At 42.5% G+C, this 25,298-nt stretch overlaps 1 protein-coding gene across 3 annotated transcripts in view; it reads right to left on the bottom strand.

Annotated features, from left to right (window-relative positions):
* The window catches only part of PTPRG (protein tyrosine phosphatase receptor type G), a 744,445-nt gene that overhangs the window by 47,521 nt on the left and 671,626 nt on the right, over positions 1–25,298 (bottom strand). For 2 of the 3 annotated variants that reach the window (XM_060111286.1, XM_060111287.1), the window contains exons 14-15: positions 24,205–24,291; positions 11,138–11,229 (exon numbers count right to left, since the gene is read on the bottom strand). In XM_060111286.1, the coding sequence (XP_059967269.1) occupies positions 11,138–11,229; positions 24,205–24,291 (179 nt within the window). The remainder of the gene's footprint in view (positions 1–11,137; positions 11,230–24,204; positions 24,292–25,298) is intronic. The other variant, XM_060111288.1, reaches the window with a different exon arrangement.

Here is a 25,298-nt window from a genome sequence, read left to right as displayed (position 1 = left end):
GGCAAACGCACAAACATCTAAACTGCCACAGATGCTTTTCTTAGCAAAGGGTATGAAGATCTGTATGTGTAAATGAGGTCCTACTTTGGCAAGAATGTTATAGATCCAGGCCTGACAATCTGATTTCTCTTCATCTGGTGACAGTTAACATTGACTATGTCATTCCTTCTCTACTTTCTTTCGAGAGAGCAAAGCTCTAGGGTGGCTTTTTGCATCTATTGACATTTTCAAACTTGCATCATTCTAAAGCGGAAAAAAGCATCTCTCATATACTTTGTTTAAGGTGACTTATAAACGTTCATAACCCAAACTGCTTAGCAGAGGAATGTTACTTATCAAATAGGGGGTGCTCTGTACGTACAGAGTCTTTCTGTGTGAACAATTAAAGACCTAATCATTTTAATAGGCCACCTTATGAAAAAAATTGCCAAGTTATTTACAAATATTTCAGGATTGAAGATGTTCATGAATATGCAATCATTTTGCACGCCCAAGAAATCTATAGCTCCCATAATGATGTAACCAGCATTAACAAAGTAAGCCGAGCCAAAATGTTTCCCCAGAATATTTAGCAGAATGCACAGTTCAAGAAAAATTTCCCAAATTATCTGATCACTTCACTTAAAATGTTTAGAAGTAAGCAAATTCTACAATAATGATCAAGTGGCAAAGAAAAGACCTTAAGTTGAGAGAAGGACTAATGTGTACAAAATTGGAGCATCTCTAAAAGATTAACCCAGAATAAACTCATCTTTAGACATGAGGCAACATAAATAAGATGGGTCACAACCTAGCCCCACAAACACTCCAGCCTACAGACTGCAGGCAACACTTTTCTCCTATTTGTTTTGAAATGGAAGACACGATGCTGTTTCCAAGAGTAGGGTGACGTGGGGTTAATAGTATAATAGGCTGAGGGCAATCTTTATTCCACAGTGATAGTTTAGAACTGGAGATTCCCAATAAACTTATGGTGCCATGATTAAGCACATGGACTCTAGTTCAAAATAAGAAAAAACACATCAGCTTTAGAGGTATTTTACTCTGCAAGGTACACACCACGGTGTTTTAAAGGGCATAGCCCAGCTCAAGTCTCTCAAACAAAAGCTTTTAGGTTAACAATTTATTATTTTGTCCTGCGAAGTGCTCAACTGTACTATCCAAGCTAGCGCCACTCGTGCCCAGGAATCAGTTGCTCCGCTCCCTCCACGGCCAGATGCAGCAAAACCCAGCAGAGCTCAGTAGGATAATCGTATATGGAAATCACCGACTCACTAGCCTCCAATTTGATTCTTTACCCAAAGAAGTCTAATCATACTCCTCTGGGTTTCCAGGTACCACCAGTAACATCATAAAACTACCAGACAGGCAGGCAGGCAGGCAGGCAGGCAGGCAGGCAGACAGACAGACAGACAGACAGACAGACACACACACACACACACGCTGTAGTGACCACCATCCACAGCCCAGATAACGCATTATTTGTCTTTCAATCAAGATAAATGAAACTGAGGGGTCGGTAAATCTTTTTTCCTCAATATTAAGATGAATATAAGGCTACAGCTAATTAGAAGTCCTAATAGTTTTCCTCTTACATCGTTTTTCTATTAAATTTCTCTCAACATGAGCCAGATAATTATAAAATTAACTAGCAGAAGGCCAAGCAATCAGGACAGCATCATAGACCTGAGCTGTTCAATTTTTATCTGGAGAGATCCTGTGTTATAAGAAGATATCCATCTGTAAAATGTTATTTCCACCTATACATCTGAGTTTCAATAACAAATGTAGCAACTATTAGTAGCACTAACTATGGGCCAGGCACCTTCTGTGCCCTTTACATGTATTAACATGTACTCATTGCTCCCCAAAGCCCTAAGAGATAGGTACTATTTTCATACTCATCTTATAGCTGGGAACACAAGCTCAGAAAGATTAACTGAAGCCTGGAGTATGGCAGTGAAAGCTGGCCACAGAGACAAAGCAAAGAGTGCTCCAACTGGGAGAGAATAGCTGTTGTCTGGGTCACAGTGAATGGGAAACCACTGGAAGAGGCATTTACTGAGCACCTAGGACTTAGCCAGATATTAGAAAGATGGTGTCTGCCCAAGGGCAATATTTGTTATAATGAACATAAGAAAGTAAGAGTAAGAACAGTGTGTAACGACATGGTGAGGACTACGAGTGCCATAAAAGGGATGGGTTTGATGACTTAGGTGAATATAAATGTTGCTGACACAGGGGTGATGGGGGAGAAACGTAAAGAAAAGCAAAAGATGAGCTGGAATCAAAGTAGAGATGTTTTCACTGACTACAGGTTAGAGGTTGGATTATTATGCTATAGTGAAATGGTCTAACAATAGAGTTGATATAAATGTGAAGAGAGACCTTACTGATTGCCAGGGACTATGCTCAATGCTTTTCATACACTTCTCTTCACAAGAACTAGGTAAAGAGGATGTCATCATCTTTATGTTACGTATAAGGAGACTGAGGCAACTTGTCTGAGGTGACACGGTTACTAAGTGGCAGAGCTGAGATTTGAATCCTGGTGTATTAAGCCCAAAGCCTGTGCTCCCATGCACTGGGACACACTGCCTTCATTCTCAGAGCACAGTTTCAAGGAAAAGCAAGGAATTAGAGTGTCTTGGTTAATCTGGTAAAATGTTACTGTGTAATTTTGTGCCAATATTTTTACATATAGAGCTTTCAGATACCAAAGGTTTAAATTAGGCAAAAAGGGGCTAAGTACTATTCCCACTAAATCACGCCATTATAAAATATTTGATATAATCAGTTGAGGATCAAGAAAAGTGGGCTGTTGTTATTAAATAATATCATTTATACTTTGTTCCAAGATTTTAGCCTTTTGTGGTTGGAATTAAATTTGGCATTTAAGAGGTCTTTTATTTTGGTCAACCCACAGCAGAACATCCTCATGTACTACCTCTGATGAAGCCTGAAATTAGTCTCTGGTTTGTTCTTATCAAAAGCAGAGCATTAGAAGAGGGTGAACGTCTACTGAGAAGAAAGTAAGAAGGTGAGAGATTCCAAGGAGGAAAAAAAGAGCTGGTTAATGTTGACCTCAAATACAAAACTTCAGGAAATAAAGAAAAATGCATGTGAACATGAAGAAAAGTTGCTTCTACAGCCTAAATGTCCATCGACAGAAGAATGGATAAAGAAGGTATGTTCTATCTATCTATCTATCTATCTATTTATCCACACACAATGGAGTACTACTCAGCCATAAAAAGAATGAAATTTTGCCATTTGCAGCAACATGGATGGACCCAGAGATTATCATACTAAGTAAGTCAGAAAGAGAAAGACAAATACCATACGATATCACTTATATGTGGAATCTAAAATATGATACAAATGAACTTATTTACAAAACAGAAACAGACTCACAGACATAGAAAACAAAGGTATGGTTACCAAAGGGGGAAAGGGGTGGGGGAGAGATAAATTAGGACTTTGGGATTAGCATATACAAACTACTATATATAAAACAGATAAACAACAAGGTCCTACTGTATAGCACAGGGAACTATATTCAATATCCTGTAATAAACCATAATGGAAAACAGATAAACAACAAGGTCCTACTGTATAGCACAGGGAACTATATTCAATATCCTGTAATAAACCATAATGGAAAACAGATAAACAACAAGGTCCTACTGTATAGCACAGGGAACTATATTCAATATCCTGTAATAAACCATAATGGAAAAGAATGAGAAAAGAATGAATATATATATATATGTATAAAAGAATATACATATATATATATATCTGAATCACTTTGCTGTACACCAGCAACTAACACAACACTGTAAATCAACTATGCTTCAATTAAAAAAAAAAAAGAAAAGTTGCTTCCCAAATCTGTGGTTATGTCTCTGTTGTATTTACATCCTCAGAGCCATTAGAGGGAAATCACCCATGCCAAAGTTGCTATCTCTCAATCTTAAGGAACAAGAGATTAGATAAACAAAAAGGGGAAAACTTAGCAATTTTTGGTTTGAAATTCGAAAGAAACAATCAGCACCCAAGCATCCCTGAACATCCACCACAGGGAGGCGCTGCAGAGGGCCCAGCCCAGTACACTGCTTGGTGGTAGGGTCTTTAGCCTGCAACTCAGTCAAATTGTGTAGCTGTTACTCTTATCTGCCACCATTGATGGAATACTTCCTGCGTATCAGCCATCCAGAGGCAGTGGAGTAAGTGCCAAAAGCCAGAGCCAGTCTGCCTGGTGGTATGACTTCACCTCTCTGTGATTCCCTTTCCTCGTCTCTAAACAGAAATCATAAGCACCTAACTCATAGAGCGTTATGCACAGTAAACTAGATAACATAAGGACTTACAATAGTGCTTGGCATTTAGTAAATGCACAAAGCTATGATTTACTGTTAGGTGCTAATCGCTTTACATGCATGATCCTATGATCTAGGGGCTGTCATGACCCCTATTTTATGGATGTAGAAAATGTGGCTAAGACAACCAAAGAACTTGGCCAAGGTCTACTGTCATCATGAAGTGGCAGGGCCAGGCTGACTCCAAAGCTGGCTTCTTCCACCTTACATGACCTCTCTAGATCTTAAATTGAACATACAGGGTTAGAGAGGGCAGAGAACCATATAATACATTTTAAAGAAGCTCTCCAACCACAACAAAAAAGGGCTGAAAAGAATCGCTTTGGCTTTAAGGGTAAACTTCGGTTACCTGGAAAATTCACACTGATATTCTGGTCACCTTGATGATGCCAGGTAAATAAAAGTGTCACAGAATTTACTTTCCTGACAAGATGCTTAGCTTTGGGGTTGATTGGCTTAAGGACTGTTTAAGAAAATATCCCTGCTTGCTTGTCCCTCTGGCAGGCTGTGGGTACATATAAAATTACCATTAAGATTCTGGAGGGCCTTAAGTCACTTACTGAGGCCAATCTCCATAAAGTTCATTTAACCCTTAGCAGTTCCTTCAACCCTATTCCAGATCCCAAGCAAATCTATCTGAGGGAAGGGAGAACCTATAAAGCACAGTACTTGGGTCAAGTCAGTCGTGCTCAGAGCTCTCTCCAACCCCACGCCCCACAACGGGGCTGTTACCAAGGACTGCTAACCACCCCTGTAGTGAACAGACCTCAATATTCGGAACTCGGTCCCCTTCTTATCTGCCCCCTCAGCCTCTCAGAGGCCAAGTTCAGGCCTCTCTCTGTGCTTGGCGATACCTGTGTCACCTTAGGAAGATAAAGCAAACAGGAAATAAAAGAAGATTATCAAGATTTTTAGTTCCTGACTTAGGACACAACAAATAGATTTCTGTCCAAATCAGACTCTTAGGATGCAAGGAGTGTTGCGGAGATGGGAACATTTTATTTCCTGCCATAAAAAGAAATGTCTTTTCATTTATGACACAATGAAGTCAATAAAGAAAGGGCTTCATTATAGTCAAAAGACCAATGAATCTCCTTTGGAGATAATCTCTGTATAAATAAAATATGCCAACAAGGTTGGTTTAATCCCAAGGGTTTTAAACTGCATGTTTAAAACCCCTTTATGTGCTGGCACCCTGCTGAAGCCAGTGACCTTCAAATTATTAAGATGTATTTTAACTGCGGGAAAGGCATGAATCATTTCTGGATTTCTAAGCTACTGGTTAGCAGCAACATTTTGTTTTGTAATGCTCTTATTAGAAAGTTAGATTTTCTAATATCCAGAAAAAAAACATGTATAAGGACATTTGTGTTTGACAACATGCACATTTGGAAAAGCCCTTTCAACACGCTCTATGAATGGGCTAATTTCATGACCTGAGTTCTGGCTTTAAAAAGCTATATATAACGAAAATCTAAAAGAATAAGTGGTGTAATACAGTGAATATAATTTGTAGATGACATATTGTATGTAAGGCTTCATTAATAACTACAGCAAAAATCTTATTCAAGCTTATTGTTTCAAAAGAATATCCCAAAGTGGGAAACACTAGATTTTGTAAAATACTTGTAGATGCTAAGAATAATATGGACCTTAAAGGACAGAAATTTGTGACTACTTCAATATCTCAGAAGACGGAACACTAGAAGGGGGCTGATAGCTAGGTTATTACATTCAATTACTCTTTATTCTCCCACAGTAACCATGGGAAACCAGTAAGCATGGAACATTTGATTTTGAAAACCCATTAGTGAAAAATACTGAAGTCAAAGCCTGAAGTCTCTCCTTTCACTCTCCTGAAGAAGTCACAATTTAACTTAACTGGAAGAAAATCCCCCACTTCTCTCATGCATCATACATAGAGCAGGTACCACAATTTAAACATTTCCTAATAAAAGAATTGATGTCACCTCTCTAGTGATTGGAACTTAACCTCAAAAGCACCTCTTTCCTGTTGGATAATAATACTTTTGCGTGTGGAGTTCCTTCTCATGTGGTGGGATAACTAACCTTAGCCACCACACTGGCTTTACAATTTCCACATTTTACAGAGATGTAGGTGAGACCAGGAAAAAAAAAGTCTTCATTCTCACACCACTGTCTTTGCCAGTTAAACCAGAACACCCTGAAGATTCGAAATTCCTAAGTTTCAGTTAGAGTTAGTAAAACTGATAACTCAAAATTCCTCAAAAATTCCTACAGACCGCTGTCTCCAAGAGATGAGAATTGAAAGGTTAGCAAAAGGTTAGCAAAGGTTAGCAAAGCTTTCCTTAACGTTTCATTTATTTTATAATACTTTTTAAAAGTCAGTGTAACTCACTGACTTCACTTATGCTTTGGGATTTCAAGACCAGGGTTGTTTATTTGTGAATTTAAACCTCAGCAGAATCATCCAAAAGTTGGTGATTTAGTGTCTAAATTTATTCAGCATTCAACATGTTTGTGAGTTGCTCCTCAAGGCATTTAAATCACACAGACCTACTTTTGCATAGGGAATGGAGATATTGGTGGTGGGGTCGGGGAGGAGTCTTTTTCTTAGGAAAGAAGAGACTAAATGACTAGAAAACAAAGGTAAGAGGAGAGAGTTTTTTTTTTTTTTTTTTTTTGCTATGGAGGAAACTTCAACAGAAGAATGATGAAACTCTCTCATGGAGGATGAAAGAGAATTTAATGGAAAAGCAGGTGGTCAGTGCTAGTGAAAGAAGAAGAAAATGATAAAGAACAACTCAGAAAAAATTTAAGAGAACAGTCACACGTATTTGAAAATGTCTTGATTTAATGAAGCAAAATTCAAATGAGGAGCCTGAAGTCTTGAGATATCAGGACTGTCAGAGCAGCATGCCAAGAGGTGGCAGAGACATTTCTAAGCATCTGGACTTTGAAGTCACACAGAGATTCCAATGCTAGCTCCACCATTTGTCCACGTAACCTCAGGGAAATTAAATGATGTCTCTGAGCCTCAGTTTCTTCATCTGTGAAATGGGGATACTGATCACACCTGTTTCCCTAAGGTTGTAGTGAAAAATAAAGCACGTAGTTTAAATCAATAAATGTTCAATAAGTATTAGATGACGATGATGATGTTTTCTGAAAAAGATTAAGTGTAAAATAAGTTCTAGGATCAGAGTATATTACACATTTTACAATGATGACCTAGGAACTCTATTTTGCAACAGTTCAGTACCTGAATTTTCAGTCTCACCCTGTTGCCCACATTTTAAATCTATATAATGGTTCAGTTTACTGGTCGTTGTCTGGAAATATCTTTTTAAAAAAATCAGTCATAGCAAATGAGGGGTTCAAGTGATAAGTTGATACCTCTAGGGCTCAGTAGTCTTTCTTATTAGGTTTTGAACAAAGATAAAATATAAGTGAGATCCAGTGGGCAGAAAAAGTATTCCATATAAGCTCTATAAATATCCTACTATTTTTAAGACACAAAAACAATTAGATAATTCTTAAGGTAAATCATTTTAAATGATCCCAAGGAGGTCTCCAAGGAAGAAAAATTGTGCTGAAACCTTTAATAGAGTGAAAAAAACATGTGATTTCGAAAAAAAATCGTGTTTTCCTTCTATTGATTTTTCATATGCAAGACATAGTTGCACTGTAATAACTGGAAGAAACCTTAAGAATAAATACAATCATGGATTGTTAAAGTAAAATTCCAAACTACTTTACAAATTTAACTATTAAATAGGACTATGTACTTTTGTTTAAGAAAAATAAGAGACTGTGATCAAGTTGAAAGATTTTTAAAGAAAGGTCATGTAGGGTAACTTCTTCCCAGTTAAGGGCGAAATAAGTTTTCTGTTTAGGCATGCCCCTAGTGAAGGCTATTGCTGTCTATAAAAACCTGAGAAAACAGTGAAAGAGCAGTCTCACTTTTGGTTTCGGCAGGTAAGTCCTTTCACGCCACACTGCATTACAGCATTTAAAGTAACTCATTTTCACAAACGTGTTACAACTCATCAAGGATGCACCTACTTAATGCCAAGGGAGGCCCAACTGGATACAATGGTTTTCTCAGTCAATGGAGAATCTGAAGACATTTTTCCTTCCATGTACTTCTACCACCAGTGAGTAAGAATCAGGAGAAACTCACATTGAAAGAAATGTCTTTGGGTTGTGAGTACTTAATAACTTGCTGATTAAACAGCCTGCCGGGAAATGAAGCAGAGAACATTCAAAAGCATTTCTGGTCCAAGACAGCTACTCAGAGGTGTGGCAAGGCAGGCACGATTGACGGCATTTTCTGAGGATTCCGGGGAACTGACGTCCTGAAGTCCAAGCCCAAGAGCATGGCGAGGTCGGCTGCACCCAGTAGATCTGGACAGTGTTTGGGACAGTCTTAACCTGGGGACCGTGCAAATGCTTGCTCTCCATGGCTGCCGGGTTGAGCGATATCATGATTTGGGAAGGAAAGCTTCCACAGCTGACACTTCTGGCTTCCTTTAAGCTTTCCCAAGTGTTTTGACACATACCATCTTATTTGATCTTTCTTTTAAAATTAATTAATTTATTTATTTTTGGCTGCGCTGGGTCTTCGTTGCTGCATGTGGGCTTCTCAATGCGGTGGTTTCTCTTGTTGCGGAGCATGGGCTCTAGGCGCGCGGGCTTCAGCAGTTGTGGCACGTGGGCTCAGTAGCTGTGGCTCGCAGGCTCTAGAGCACAGGCTCAGTAGTTGTGGTGCACGGGCTTAGTTGCTCCGCCGCCTGTGCGATCTTCCCAGACCAGGGCTCGAACCCATGTCCCCTGCATTGGCAGACGGATTCTTAACCACTGCACCACCAGGGAAGCCCCTTATTTGATCTTTAACACCGCGTCGTTTACAAGTAGGGCAGACATCCTGCTCACTTTGCAGGTTCTGGAAACTAAGGCTCAGAGAGGTCAAGGCATTGACCAAAGGTTTCATGGCGGAGGCAGGGCAAAATCCTTGGTGTCCTGATTCCCCATCCAGGGGGAAAAGAAACTAAAAACTGAAAGACAGCCCAAGAAGTATCTCACCATTTAACCTTTTAAAATGGATTTCAATTGCCCAGCTACCCAACAGCTGTGTTTGTCAGTGGAATCAATTCACAGGAGAGAGTCTCCCAGGCATTTTCCAGAGGGCAACAGATACTCTAGGTGATGCAAGAGGAAAATGATTATGCACAGCTGCTGTGCAAATCTGGCAGATTCAACAAAACTTATTCCCTGAGGATGGTGGGCTGATTCCTGTCTGCCACCTCTCAAAGGCAAGAGTGCAACCTCCTCCACCAACAATAAAGGTCAAGGGTCAGTAGAGAAGAATGAACGTAACACAAAACCTATCCCATCTGTATGGGAATCATTCAGCGGCCACAAAACGATCCAGTAGGGTACTTACCCAGACACTTTTCTGCTATCGCTCTCTTTTCTGTGTGGCAAGCTTTAGTGAGAGAAGCTGACCAGAATGGAGAGAACATGGCCAATTCCAGCAATATGTAATGACTTAACACACAGAGACATAATGGGCCAAGTAAGTCCCCAACCGTAACTGCACCGGGAGAGGATGAGCAAACAACAGCAGCATTCCTCCTGGGGACTCAGAGAAGGACTGCACCTCTGAGCTCCACAGCTGTGATGCGTTAAGAACCCTAAGGAAGATACGCCGATATTTATCATTCATTCAGTCTTTCGTTCATTCAGAGAGTTTGAGAATGCCTACTACATGCCAGGTATTATTCTAGCACTAAGGAGACATCCACCTGACTTTAGGAAGCTCTCATTGTAGTGGGCCGGGGGGAGACCATAAGCAAGCAAGTAAAATATATGGTATATTAGATGATGAAGAAAACCATTCTGGAGAATGAGGCAGACAAGTGGGCTGTGCGGGTATGTGGGAGGTGGCACTTAATAAAAGTAGTGCCTCTGCTTACAAAAGAATAACGTCAAGAGGATGAATGTATAAGATATCTGAAGAGAGGTATTTACAAGTACAAAATGCAAGCCAGAGGAAGAGAGTTCAATCCTGGCAAAATGGAAGGGGACGCAAAATAAAAATACTGGGAGACATCTTCAAATCCCTCATGCCATCTAACACAGCAAACCTGCTGCTGAACTTCTAACGTCTACGGCATTTGTTAGGAATTACTAGTGTCCTCCACCAGTCCCTGTATCCCAAACAGTAACTGAGTGTTCCCTGTTTGTACCAAGGACAAATGAAACAGACACCAGATCAAGAACATCTCCCTAGATCTCTACACAAACAGCCTAAGCACCCAAACTTCCAACACTAAGGTAATCAATACTTTCAGAGGAAGGAATCTTAGTAGAAATCTTAAAAAAAAAAAAAACCACCCAGTATTTCAAATTGTGATTCTTTTTAAAAAAAAGCAAGCACAAATTACCTATCAGAACGAAATATAGTCCAAGTAGATTGCCAATACATTAAGTACGTTTTCCCCTTTTTTCTACTGTTTCTTCCCTCCCCTCTTGTGAATCTACACTATATGAACTCATAGTTATTTGTTCCCCTGAAAGATGGTTTCATTACAGGGCAGATAGGTAAAGGAGTATGGATTTCATTAAGTTACCCTTAGCTAAGGCCCTCGCAGACTGGGCAAGCTTGAAAAGGTTATAAAAACAATATTTTGTCATGGCTGTCACATAACACTGGGGACAGAAGAGGAAAACAATGAGCCCACTGGAAACAGGAGTCGTGTCTTACTTACCCGGAATAGGAATGATAGGGATACTTTCATTGGGCACCACCCGAGGTGAACTGCTATCTTCCACATAGAAATGAGCTGTCTGAAAACATTTTCTGTACAGGAAACAGAAAAACATGCAAACAGTGAGAGAAGAGAAATACACTTTGTCTGAGTTCACCATCTTTCAATTCTTTCAGATTCTCCCAGCTTTAGATTTCACCCAGCACTGAGTGCAGACCCATGGGAAAGTAACAAGATACAAGAAGGACAATATCCAGCCAATTGGAAGAGCCCCAAACAGCTGAAGAATATCCACTTTTTATTACACCATACCCATCCTCAGAGTTAAAAGGGAAAAACTTAGTAATGAACCACTCAGAAGCATGAAAAGTTGGCGCGGACTGTGTAAACCTGCTGTACAAACTGCGAGTCTTAGCCCACAGTATTCCCAAATTCAACCTGTTACAGAGGAAGAATTTGCTATTCTAAACCCCTAGCACCAAGTTCAAAGCACACCTCAAACCCTCCCAAACGCAGTCATCGAACAGCCCAAGCACACAATAGCAGCACATTGTTAGCGCTCAGCGAAGGCCCTCGGAGCCCCAGACGGCTCTTGAAGGGGGTCAGAGGGCTTCCAGGGGGCAGGCGCTCAAAATCCCAGGCCCTGGCCAGACAGCATGGGAAACAAGGAGCCGAAGGCTTCAAGTGTCAGCTGCTTGTTGGGGCTTCTGTTTTGTTTTTACCTGGACTTGAGACAAAGCAGGGAGCAAACACTGGTCATCACAGGACAGGCAGTGAAAAGAAAAGCCATCGGCAGCTCACTCAGCTTCTGCTTAGTGCTGCCGGCCGGCAGGCCCTCGGCTTTCCTGCAGCCACGTCACTGCTCATTGCGGCCCTAATGAGCTGCCGGAAGCACAGGCTGAATATTTAATGAGGCTGCTCAGCGTGAATGGCTATTGTGACCAGAGAAGGGTCCCTGTTCATCTGGCAGAGGGGCTTCACAATAGCTGGCCCCACTGCTGGGTCTTTGAGCCAAGCAGGCGGCATCCTTCTGGTGCTCGGTGTCCCTGGGACCCATTCCACTCCTCCGGCATCTCTCACCAAGCCCCATTTACACCCATTGTAGCTTTGCTTTTTCGGGGGGCGTATTCCCACCACTGGATTTAAGTCAACTTTTCTTCGGAACTGTCATTGCTCATCTAATCAGAAGTACCCGGGGATGATTCTGTTGGGTGTACCATGTTGCTATGAAGCCAAAGAAAACGGGGTTGGGGGGTGGATCTGAAAAATCACTCTAGAAAGCACAGGAGATCTTGGTGGAAGCGAGGGGGCCTCCAAGTCCTGCGGATTATTCCCCCGCAGCTTTACCTGGAGCGATCAGAACCACGCACAATCAGAAACAATCGCGTGTCACACTGTGAAGTGTGTTCCTTTAAGCAGTGCCTAGTTTCGGATGGAAAGCAGCTCTACCCACTGTGCACCCGGGCATGGCTCTAGAAGCGGTCTGGATAGCTGCTCCCTACCATTAGGGGGTCCTGAACATAAATCACTCCCACTCCGGGCACATCTCACGGGACTGCTCTCGTGGTGCTCTGAACAATGATTTTTTTTTTCTATGAATTGCCTGGCATTTGTAGGATAAATAATCGAACACATTTTCATCACTCACTGTCTAGCTGCCTATACCTAAATTTGGAAGGAACCGTCAGTCTGACTTACGCTACATGGACATGCAACCTACAAAGTATTTTAGGGCTGTGGTAGTAATGGAATCTTCTACTGAATGTGAAATGATGCAAATCCATGTGGAAAGAAACCATGATTTTGTTGTTTGAGAAACAGAAAGAAGCTATTACCTAAGCTCGTCAGCAAGTTTTCTCCTCTTGGATTCTTCCCCCTACGCCCCTGCCCCCAATTTGTAGGGATTTCCAGAATATAACACTAGAGTTAAAACACATAGGATACGGACTTCACAAACTAGCTAGAACCCTAACCACCCAGCGTCATAGCTAAGGAAAATCTACTTTTGTTAAGATACTGACCACTGAAGTACTTAGTGCTATATGACGCTGAAACAAATGGCACACAATTTACCGGCTCAGACTTGAACTAAGTGAAGAAGGAAAAAAGCGCGAAAAAAGACACCCCACAACAACAACCAAGAAATAACTATTCTAAGACCACAATTACTCTACCTGTTAAATTTCTAAGATATAAAGCATTAGTAAAAAGAATCAGTACCGGCCAAGTGACTGTTAGCATCAAGTGACTTGGAAAGGATAAATGACATGGTAGGTTCTTTTTCTGGCAGAAGACAGGCAGACAGTTCACCCAGACTCTCAGTTCCATGTGAGGCGAGAGGCTCCTCGTTCTCTTTGAAAAAAGCAGTGTGTACCGAAGCACAGCACACGCTAGTGCCCCATGTGTGGCTGTTTATAATGGGTTTCCCTGGAGCAAAAGAACTCGGTGATTGCCACAAAGGAGCACAGCACTGGGATGAAGGTCAGAAACCCGGAGACACAGCTCCCCACATCTGCACCTTGATGCAGGTCATGTGGGCCTTCCTCCCACCCACGGACTCGGGTGGGCACCCAGCTACAGAACTTGGGGGCAAATGTCTTCCCTTAGAATAAAGGTTTCAGTGGACCCACTGAACATTTATTCAGCACCCACTACACAGCAAGGAGCATGCATGTAACGCATTCTTATGGCTGGAAGCCTTAAAAAACACCTCAAGCCTGGCTAAACATTTGAGTAATTTAGAAAGGATTGTGTGCGCACGTAATTCACAATCTCTGCAGAAAAATTAGGAAATAAATACAAATGAACAAAAAGGAAAAACAATCAATTAAAGTTACCCTCATCCTTCTCTTAGTAATCTTCACTATTAATATTTTGGGGTATATCCTTCCACATTTTTCCTCACTTATTGACTGTTCCTTGATCATTGACAGTGAGGGGCTGGGAGCCCCTCAACTAAACAAGACAGACGAGGTCCCTGCCCTCATGGCAGTTTATAGTCTCTTGGGGAAATCAACAACAAACAAGTAAACAAATAATTTCAAATAGTCAAGAGCTATGAAGAAAATAAAACAGGATGAGGTGGTGCTAACTGATGCGGGGAGGTGAAGGAAGGGACCTCACCAGGAGGTGGCATCGGAGCTGACAGCTGATTGGGGAGGACCAGTCATAGGAGGGTATAGGGGAAGACCATTCTAGGCAGATCCAGGAGCTGGTTAAAAGAGCCTTGGAACAGAGTAAGCTCATCCACTGCAGGAACTGAGAGGAAGCCAGACTTAAGAGCAGGGAAAGAAGTGGACCCAGAGAGGTGGGCAAGAGCCAGGTCGTGCCAGGTCGAAGGCCACAAGCTTCACTGGCATGTGAGCGATGGAAAGCCAACGGAGGGCTTTAATCCACGGACTGGAACGGTCTGACTCATTTCCTTTGAAGCGCTCACTCTGGCTGCTAGGTGATGAACAGAGTATAGAGCAGCAAGAACGGAGCAAGGAGATCCATCAGGGGCTACTGATGTAATCTCACCCAAATACAGACAGGCAGGTCAAAATGAGGTCATATTTATATGTATCTCCTTGATAACAAGTATGAAGTGACATCTCACATTAATGTCTCTTCCACTTCATGGATGCACTACATTGTTAGATATCTAACTTATTATTTCTTGAATAACTATCGACTGGGGGTCTACTTTGGGTGAGGGACTGACTACGGTGCTCAGCTGTGGTCACCTTTTCACTACCAGTGACCACACGGAGATGAACACTCTGGGGGTACACATTCTACACTGAGTTTAAAATCTAAGAAAAGGGGCTGGTTCAGAGTCGTTATCACATGACATTTTATTGAATTTGCTCATCTCGGAGAAATCTCAGGAGAGGGTTTTCTTTGTTTTGTTTTGGTTTTTTTTTTTTTTTTTGCCTTCAGCAGTATCCAGGAATAAAAATGTAAAGGCAGTGATTTTGGAGAAGAGGAAAAGAAAATGGAAGTTTTAATGTCTCTAAATGTCTCAGCTGTGAAGTGTTCGAAGAGGCAGTCTTGTCTCTAATTCTGAGCTCAGGAAAATGGAGATAAAATTTCTGAAAATGCCTGACTGTGTCACCGAGCATGCAATTTCAAACTTCTATCTAGGTCCAGTTCACTTCCAAATAACTGACTCTAAAACCCCTCATTGAATGAAAAAGATTCTAGGATCATCAAGAGTCATTTTCTAAAATTATTTCTTCACAGTGAGTATTTGTTTATGCCAGTACCTTAAAAAGGGAAAACTATAAAGTAGATCATGTTTGGAATAAAAAAATACATTTTCAAGTTTCACTACAAATTACAGTCCGATGGGTTCCCACCATAAATTCTGTTTTCACCGCTAGCTGCCTTCTTTCTTTCTTTCCTTTTTCTCTGCCCACCCCTACCCCTATATATGTGCTTTAAGGAGCTGAGAACAGATCTTTTTATTTTCTTCATTGACCCTGACTGGCTTAGTAATGATCCAAATTAGTTATCTTTTACTTTGCCTCATCTACCTTTGAGCATGTGTTTTCCTGATACTCTGAGTTTCCCAATTTAGGAATTTAAGTCCACCTTAGTTTTGGAGGGTCCTGAAGTCAGTCAGCTCCCCCCACCAACCCATGCACGCACACACGCGCACCCCACTGAAGTTTCAATTACGCACTGGTTATCACCCAGTGGCACGTATCTCTTTGGTTTGGGAAGCTTTTAAAATAGAGAAAAACGGTTCCTGAGAGACTCCAGCACTCTAGGAAAGCCCTAACAAAATTAAAAAATCTTGAATGGCAGGCAGGCACCTTAAAAATGCCCAGAGAAGACTCTAGATTTTAAAGGGTCCCCTATGAGATAGGAAACAGTATTAAGAATTCAAGGATGGGGACGTCCCTGGTGATCCAGTGGTTAAAACCCTGCGCTCCCAAGGCAGGGGGATGGGTTTGATCCCTGGTCAGGGAACTAAGATCCCTCATGCCACAGGGCGCAAACAAAAAAAAAAAAAATAGAATTCAAGGACGTTAACATGCTCATCTCAAACACAGAAAGAAAAACTGTATTGCATATACTTGAATAAAAACATGAAAGTTCTTCTGCTTTGTTTCTGTTATAAGTTTCTCAGAAACAGGAAGGAATTCTCCAAGTTGGAGCCAAGTGTTCTGCCACTGTATGGAACAGAATCTCAGAGCACAGAAGAAACTCAGATTTCTCAAATGAAAGTTTTTCCTCCTAAAGCTACCTTTTAAGCCACCTTTGTGGCTTTATGGCTCTACTTGTCTGCCAGCAAAATAAATTTTAGTTTCTATGAAGGAATTGAAGTTGTCAATACTAACTTTACTATCAAGCAGTTCATGATGTTCTGATGTCCTGAATTCCAGGTGTCCTGCCACTTGAACAAATTTGAAAACCACCGAGTTAGATGGCTTTCTAAACTCCCCCTCCCCGGCCCATGAAGCAAGTACCACGATAGAGTTCCATCACATGTTCACTGAACGCTCCCAGATGGATGCAAGAAAAAGACATCCCAGTTTGCAGGAGATACTTTTCCTCCATTCAGCTGGAGGGGAATCTGGGCCAGAACAAAAATGAAATGGGAGATGTGAGTCTCTGGGTCCCACTTCTCCTATGCCTCTCACAGACTAAGCATCTCTCACCTCGAATGAGAGTCTACCGTTTAACGGTATGCATGTTTCAAATGACACAGCCCCGGAACACAAGCCAAATGCTTCTGGTTCTTGACCAAAGATGGTCAACTATGTGTATCTCACAGGAAGTTCTAAGTAGCAAAATGGAAACAAGCTTTCTACATTACTCTCCATTCCTTCATCCCTTTTTAGAAAACCAACATGGGCTCATAGTTTAAGATTTCTAAGAAAGGCTCGACTAGAAGTGAAAAGGATAATGTACTATATCCTCTCCAGTAGTTGATCAGAAGTGGATCCTGGCTAGCAGCTCCCTGGTCTCAAGACCATACCCCTCTACCTGTGGTCCAGACCCATCCAGTGTCTGAAGGCCTCGTGGCAGGAATGGGCACGTATGCATCAGCCTGGCTTCTAAAAACCCACAGACACTTAAAGCTTACAGTCATGAACAATGGGTCTCGAACTGAAATTTCTAAAAATAACTTTTCATTCTTTTAAATAAGGCATACATTTTGAAGAAAGACTTTTTCAAAAATCAAAAATTCTACTCTTGGGCTTCCCTGGTGGTGCAGTGGTTGAGAGTCCACCTGCCGATGTAGGGGACACGGGTTCGTGCCCCGGTCTGGGAAGATCCCACATGCCGTGGAGCGGCTGGGCCCGTGAGCCATGGCTGCAGAGCCTGCGCGTCCGGAGCCTGTGCCACAACGGGAGAGGCCACAATAGTGAGAGGCCTGCCTACCGCAAAAAAAAAAAAAAAAAAATTCTACTCTTGAGAAAGTACAGCCCATGTCAAAGTACATCTTCTAGTCAGGATGCAGTAGATACCAACTGAGATCAGTAAGCCATCAATGCCAATTCCCAGAGCTCCCCACCGAAACACACATGCTGCCAGCACAGGACATGCTGGTGTGTTTAATTGGCTCTCTTGACGAATGAAATACACACACACACACACACACACACACCCAGCTACTCTTGGCAGTGCTTTATAACTTAATACATAGACTCAAGTTACAGAGGCTTCCTATTCAAACAAAATGCAGCAAACTACAAAGATAAGCAGGAACCCTCTAGATTCTCCCTTCCTTGCCTCTCATTTCTTTCCAGGAATCTGACACATCTTAAGGCAGAACACCCAGTGAGAGCAAACTTCTGCAGAAAGGCTTTCCTTTCTGCTGCTCCTGTTTTCCCAGGTACCTGCTTAGATAACCTCTGATGTGTCCTAACAATTTTCTTACTTAGACCTCTTCCTGCCCCTCGAACAGGAAGCTGGGAATAATTTAGGTGACTGATACTTTTCAAAAGCTAAGTGCCGACCTCCAGTCCAGGAAGACTGAATATTGGAAATGTGTGGAGTTCCACTCCGTACGGCTCCTCCGAAGGCAGAAATCCAGACCCGCTTACAGGAGAGGGGGTTTCTGAGGTCTCTAGAAATCTGGGTCAAAATGGGCATCCCTTTGGCAAGCTTGAGATCCTGACCCTGTTGTCATCCAGGGTCCTCAGCTTATAGTAACACTGCCCTTAGCATCAGTATGACTGATGGGGCCGGGGCGAGAGCAGGATCACAACACGATTTCTAGACTCCTATGAAAAACCCGGATTACAAAATAACCAAATATTGATATATAGGGATTAGGAACCAAGTCACTGTCTTCAAATTGAGCTCAATGGTTTTATAATCACATCAGAGTGACAAGGAGTTTGAAGTGGCGTGCAGCTCAAAATGCTAATTGCAGGCTAGAACGGGCCATTGGCTGAGCTGCTGTTGAATATTAATTAAGTAATCGTAACTGATTTGTATACTGCCCTCATCTAAATTTACGGCAGCCCGCTAATAATCCCGTTCATTCTCAAGCCGTGGAGTACAGAAATCACGTTAGTATTTACTTTTGTAAATGGAGCTGTTGTAGTAAACCGTGTATGAATAAGAGCCATTTATAAATAGAAAGTGGTAACACGTTCGCATGCCTTCCAGGAAGATGACTGAGGGCTGTGTTAAAAAGACATGGATTGATATATTAGGGCAAAATGTTTCAAGAAATGGAAGTGACAAAGACAACAATAGAAGAAAAAGTCTGTGGGCGTTGATGGGCTTTTCCTCAAAGAGGAGGCTCTGCTAGAAATAATGTGGGGGTCCCGCTTAGAAAAGAGCCCAGTGTAAGTTCTGAGCTGAGGTGTTTCACATGCAACCACTCACTTGCGGTTGAGTTTCCTTTACTGCATGTTAAATGACTCTGTTTGTAAAACTCAGTTTATACTTGGAGTATCTTTTCAGGAGGGGATCTTCTAGAAAAAAGAATTGAGGGCTGTGTTTCTCATTTGCATATTCTCCAAACCGTCAGAGAGACACGGGATCTGACAAATACCAATGTCCTTGTGGGGATAACCTAATGGCATAATTCACATCAGGGCTATCCTGGAAATCCTGGGACAGATGGTTGCCATAACCTGGATCAGTGGGGCTTGTCAGGTGTGAGGAGGAGATGATGGGAGGAAGGGAAGAGAAAAGCAAACAAAATTATGTTGAAGCTGAGTGGGGGGGGGAGGGGTGACAGAGCAAAGAGATATTAAATGAGGAGAAAGTGTCTTGAAATATTTTGGATCTCACATGGGTAGGAGAGATGTGCCGTTCAAGTCTCGTTACAGCTGGAAGTGACAAAAATCTGATTTCTGCAGTGAGAATTTGATTGGAGGATACAGACTGCCTGCAATTAACATCTTAGGAAGGTGGGAGAAAATTAACAAATTATATCCACATCAGTGGTCTCAAGGCAACATCCCTCCTAGCTAGATATTAAGTTTGCCAAGAAACCCTTGCAGACACCCTGAAGTACTGGTAACGCTTTCCAGGAGATAAGAGAGGAAAAGGTCACTTCATAAACCACATTTTGACAAGACTGAGAACCTGAACAGGGTAGTTTGTATGTTCCAGCTGGTTTTAAGGAAGTGAGCTCTGGGCAGTCCTTGCCAACACTCCCAGCTGTTACCCAGAAAGAAGGCTTTGAAGTCATCTCCCGTTTAGTTAGGACCCTGGCCTGGAATGTTCTCCATTTCTGGACTGAGGCTTCAGGAACTCTTCACCTTATCTTGCCGCTGTTTTAGAGCCCTGACACAATTCCTCACTGACTGGGAGGGTTAACGGGGACAGGATGGTCCAACTTATTTTGGGCAGGAGCTAGGACAAGGGAATTCACATTTTATTTGTTGCACATATGATTCAGTATCTGTATCATAAAATGGTCTGGTAAAAACCTTTTGGCAACTACTTATTTCATTAACATACTGACTGAACTAAGTCAGTCAGGCTTTTGCTGTAAGAGTCTTATTTTAAGGATCTAGTGAGGTATTACGTGCTTCTTCACTAAACAGCCCCAGATTGCCGTACTTTTTAAATACCTGGGACCATCTGGGGAAAAAAAAAGTTGATTCAGACATCACACTATCAACCAGGTTAAATTCCAAATGATTTAAGGATTTCACATTAAAATTTGAAGCCATAAAAGTGCCTTAAAAAAAGTAACCTCAGAATGGGGAAAGATTTTCTAATGACAACTCAAAACTCAGAAACCAAAGAAGAAATTTATGGATAAATCCAATTATATCAACATAAAAGAAACAGCATAAACACAATTAAAAGGCAAACCACAAATTAGGAAAAAAATATTTGCAACCCATATTGCTGACAAGAGAGCTCTCTCTTAAATAGAAAAAGACCGACAATGCAAAGAAAGAATGAGCAAAAGATAAACAATTTACAGAAAAAGAAATACAAATGGCACAGACATATGAAAGATGTTTAGCCTCACTTACAATAACAGAGAACACTTTATTAAAACTACACTAAAGGGCCTCCCTGGTGGCGCAAGTGGTTGAGAGTCCGCCTGCCGATGCAGGGGATACGGGTTCGTGCCCCGGTCTGGGAGGATCCCATATGCCGCGGAGCGGCTGGGCCCGTGAGCCATGGCCGCTGAGCCTGCGCGTCCGGAGCCTGCGCGTCCGGAGCCTGTGCTCCACAACGGGGGAGGCCACAACAGTGAGAGGCCCGCATACCGCAAAAAAAAAAAAAAAAAAAAAAAAACTACACTAAGACACCTTTTTTTTTTTCACCTATAAGGTTAGCAAAAATGCCGAAGTTTGACAACACACTGTGCTGGAAAAGCTGTAGGGAAATAGGCAGGCTCGTGCATTGCTAGTAGAAGCCCACCTTGGTGTCTCCCCAGGGAGAGCAATGTGGCACCATCTATCAAAATTACAAATGCACGTAATTTTGGCTCGTAATACAGCCAATTTCTTGAATTTATCCTACAAATAGACTCATCCACTTGCAAAATAACATATAAAGTTATTCACCACACTATTGTTTGTCATAACAAAAGACTTGAGAACAACCAAAATGACAGCCACAGGAGACTAAACAAATCACAATACAACGATACAAAAAAATATCGTGCTCCTGTAAAAAAGAATGAGAAAACTATATACGCATAGAGAAAAGTCACGTTATGTGAAAAAAGAAGGTTTATGACAGTGTATGCAGTATTCTCCTCTGTAAAAGGAGATAAGGGGATATAGGTTCATACACACACACACACACACACACACACACACAGAGCAACCTTTAAGAATAGACAATTACCTAGTAGTAGTGGTTACCTGTTCATGATGGGGTAGGAAGCAGAGTTTGGTGGGTGGGTGATGGCATGGAGATCTCGGAGTATATATAATTTTACACTTTTTGACTTTTGACCCGTGTCAAGTATTACCTATTCAAAATCCTAAAAATTGAAAAATTTGCAACTTTTTTGGAAAAGTAAACACTTGGGTCTGATTTTTATTGTTTTTTCTTCCCCCTTCTGGGGAGATAATCAGCGATCCCTTCTTACAGCCTTGGTCCTGCTTGGTGATTCTGTCCACCCTTGGACTACACTGACCCTCCCTCCCTCCTGACGTGGGAGAGGAGTGGTTAAGGCCAGTGAGGTTAGACAAAGGGGCCAAGAGGAGCAGGGCCCCCTGTCCCCTGGAAGGCTTCTTATAGAGCAGCAGAGGATGCAACTGGGTCAGGGGGCTCCACAAAATCTCCTGGGGATAGAGTAGCGGGAGGGGAGGGGAAAGTGGGCTGGCTGGAGGTCTTCAGGACACAGAACCCTCAGGAGGAGTGAGGAATGGCAGGCTCTGGAGGGAGAGAGTGTGGCAGGGTAGCCAGCAGGGAAGAGCGGAGACTTGCGTATAGGTCTTTACCAGGCCCATATCTTCACCATGGAGTAGTCAGCACAGCACGTGGGGCAGTGAGGAGAAGCGGCATCGCTAAGGACTCAGACCACAGGGGTGGCAGTCCCCACTCGGCCACCTGAGCAGGGTGGCCCCGACAAGTAACTCTTCAGAGCCCCGGTTCCCTCATCTTCTAATGGGGTAATAAATTTCACGCACTAAGCATTTTACATCTATTACCTCATTTACTCTTCACAGCCCCGTGACAAGGAACGATCACTAGACCCATTTTCTAGATGAGTCAGTTGAGGCTCAGAGGGCTTTGGGAAGTAACTCAAGGTCACAGAGCCAGGAAGAGGTAGAACTGCACTGAGAGCTCACAACTCCCTGAGCCAAGGTCTGTCTTAGTTGCTAATTCTATAAAAAAAAGTAAAGTCAAAGACATGATTCACAAGTAGGTGAATTCTATAAATACTTGTAGTTTCCCAAGATAGTTCTCAACTTCTAGACCTACATAAAACTGTGCTTCCCCCAAGCTTCTGGCACTCAGAAGTACAGAAGATACCAGAGGGACTGAAGTGCTTTATAACAAAACATAGCCTCTCAGGATCTAAAATATATCTCTAACGAGCACACTCCCACATTTGGGGCCAAGTACAAAAATTAGACTTAGTAACAGTCTAACAGTCCACTTGGCTATGGCATCATTTCTGGAAAGGACTTAGAAATTGGAAGAGCATTTATCTTTGTGCCATCCACGAGGTAACACTGGCTTTTCAAAGTGTTACAGTCAAAACCACATTATATTTATAATGAACTGGGCATAAAAGTTAGGCATTTAATTGATGTTCAACGTCTCCCTCTTAAGATTAGATCTTTGAATTGAAAGCTTGTGCAGAGGGGTTTCTCTTTCAGTTTTTACCCTTGGAGTGTTGAAAATGTGATTCAAAATTGAAGACTTCAATAAGTAAAAAGAGATCATAGAAAGAATAATTACATTACCAGAGTCAGCACTTACTGCCTTTCTCTAAAAGGCCAAAATTGCACCGTTGACCTTAAAAGAAGATGGATCATAGAATTTCTCATTAATCTTCCATAATTCTTATACTATACCATCTTAGGATAGGTATACATCTCATAGGTATCCCTGATTATAGTGGGTGGATATCTACAATTTCATCTAATAATCTGATTTACCCACAACCAATGGAGACAAACAATTCCATGTAAAAATTCTAATGTAAATTCAATAAATGGGTTCATTGAAAGTGATAAAATATTAATTAGTGAATTATCCTAATTGGCCATTTAATATTAAAGTATTAATTACCATATCAAGCAGAGTTTGCCTAGATAAGCCTTACAAAAGTATTATCAAGGGCTCATGTGTGGTGATTAAAATTACATAATCTCGACTTCTAAAGGTTTATTATAAATCTTTCCAGGACAATAATTTTTTCAAGTATTCAAGCTATCTAGAACTTTTACTTCTTTTCTTTTTTTTTTTTTTTTTTCCTTGCGGTACGCGGGCCTCTCACTGTTGTGGCCTCTCCCGTTGCAGAGCACAGGCTCCGGACGCGCAGGCTCAGCGGCCATGGCTCACAGGCCCAGCTGCTCCGCGGCACGTGGGATCCTCCCGGACCGGGGCATGAACCCGCGTCCCCTGCATCGGCAGGCGGACTCCCAACCACTGCGCCACCAGGGAAGCCCTACTTATTTTCTGAAATCTTAGCCTGCTTATGGAAAACCACATGATGTAACCCCACTTACTTGTTCTTCCCTTCCTAGTCGTCTTCTTTAACTCTTCTATAAATTTAGGTTTCTACAAGATATTTTTCACTTATAAGGCTAAATGCATGCATAAACTGTTGTTTTTAAAGCTCTCCAACATGCAAACATCTGAAATTTCAGAAAGAAAATGGATGCAACAGACATACAGACACATAGACACAGAACACACCCCCATCCTAGAAACAAAAAACATCCCCCCCAATGGCAAAATCAAGCAAAGCAAGCACGCACAGGACATACATTTCGTTGCTACCAGCTACCTGCAAGCTGCATTGGTATTTGCAAGTCATACTTTTGGGAGCTGGGGTAGAACAGGTGAGTTTCAGCACCGTGCTGTCTAGAGGGCTTTAATCCCCATGGCAACAGAACAAAAATCCGGCAAGCCAGTCCCGCCAAAGAGACCCCCCCCGCTTAAGCTTGACTGCCCCTCACCTGCTCCCCTTCTCTCCTCTCTCCCCAGACGAAGGCACTTCATGGAAACGTCTGGGAAAGCCCTTGGACTTTATTTTGTTACACCCTCTAAATGGACAAAAAACAAAAGAGAACAGGTGTAGCAGACAATACTTTCAAATGGCCACCAAGAGTTCCACCGATTCCCCCCTCCCACCTATCACAGACAAACCCCACCATCAGGCCTCACTGGGGGGATGTTCCATAGGGAAAGGTTACACACAATGCTATCTGGGCTTGTTAAGGTCTTTTATGCTGAGATAAGAAATGGGAAATGGGAACTTTGCTCTTAAAAAGCTGTCTTTAGGTATTAGAAACCTCTATCACCCCTGGTGTTAATGGAAGGTAAAGAGATCACCAACTTTGGCTGCGTGAACACAGCCTGAAGGGGGCTAGTGCTCCACAGCTAGCTGGGAGGGAGTCCGGGAAAAAGTCTGGAGCTGCTGAAAAGGTAAGAGACCATTGTTTCGGGGTGAGTGAGGAGAGGGGATTCAGAGCACTGCCTAAATGAGCTCCAGAGACGGGCGTGAGCCGCGGCTCTCAGCGCGGACCCGAGACGGGCATGAGACGCTAAGGCTGCTGCTGCAGCCACCAAGAAGCCTGTGTGCGAGCACAGGTCACTATCCACACCTCCCCTCCCGGGAACCTGTGCAGCCCGCCACTGCCAGAGTCCCATGATTCAGGGACAACTTCCCCGGGAGAACGCACAGTGCACCTCAGGCTGGTGCAATGTCACGCCGGCCTCTGCCACCGCAGGCTCGTCCCGCATCCGCACCCCTCCCTCCCCCCGGCCTGAGTGAGCCAGAGCCCCCGAATCAGCTGCTCCTTTAACTCCGTCCTGCCTGAGCGAAGAACAGATGCCCTCAGGCGACCTACACGCAGAGGCGGGGCCAAATCCAAAGCTGAACCCCGGGAGCTGTGCGAACAAAGAAGAGAAAGGGAAATCTCTCCCGGCAGCCTCAGGAGCAGCGGATTAAATCTCCACAATCAACTTGATGTACCCTGCATCTGTGGAACACCTGAATAGACAACGAATTATCCCAAATTGAAGAGGTGGACTTTGTGTGATTTTCTCT

This window comes from Mesoplodon densirostris, chromosome 10, assembly GCF_025265405.1.
Source record: "Mesoplodon densirostris isolate mMesDen1 chromosome 10, mMesDen1 primary haplotype, whole genome shotgun sequence".
In the NCBI taxonomy this organism is placed as follows: domain Eukaryota; kingdom Metazoa; phylum Chordata; class Mammalia; order Artiodactyla; family Ziphiidae; genus Mesoplodon; species Mesoplodon densirostris.
Note: the sequence above shows the minus strand (reverse complement) of the source record. Positions and strands in the feature narration are given on the sequence as shown.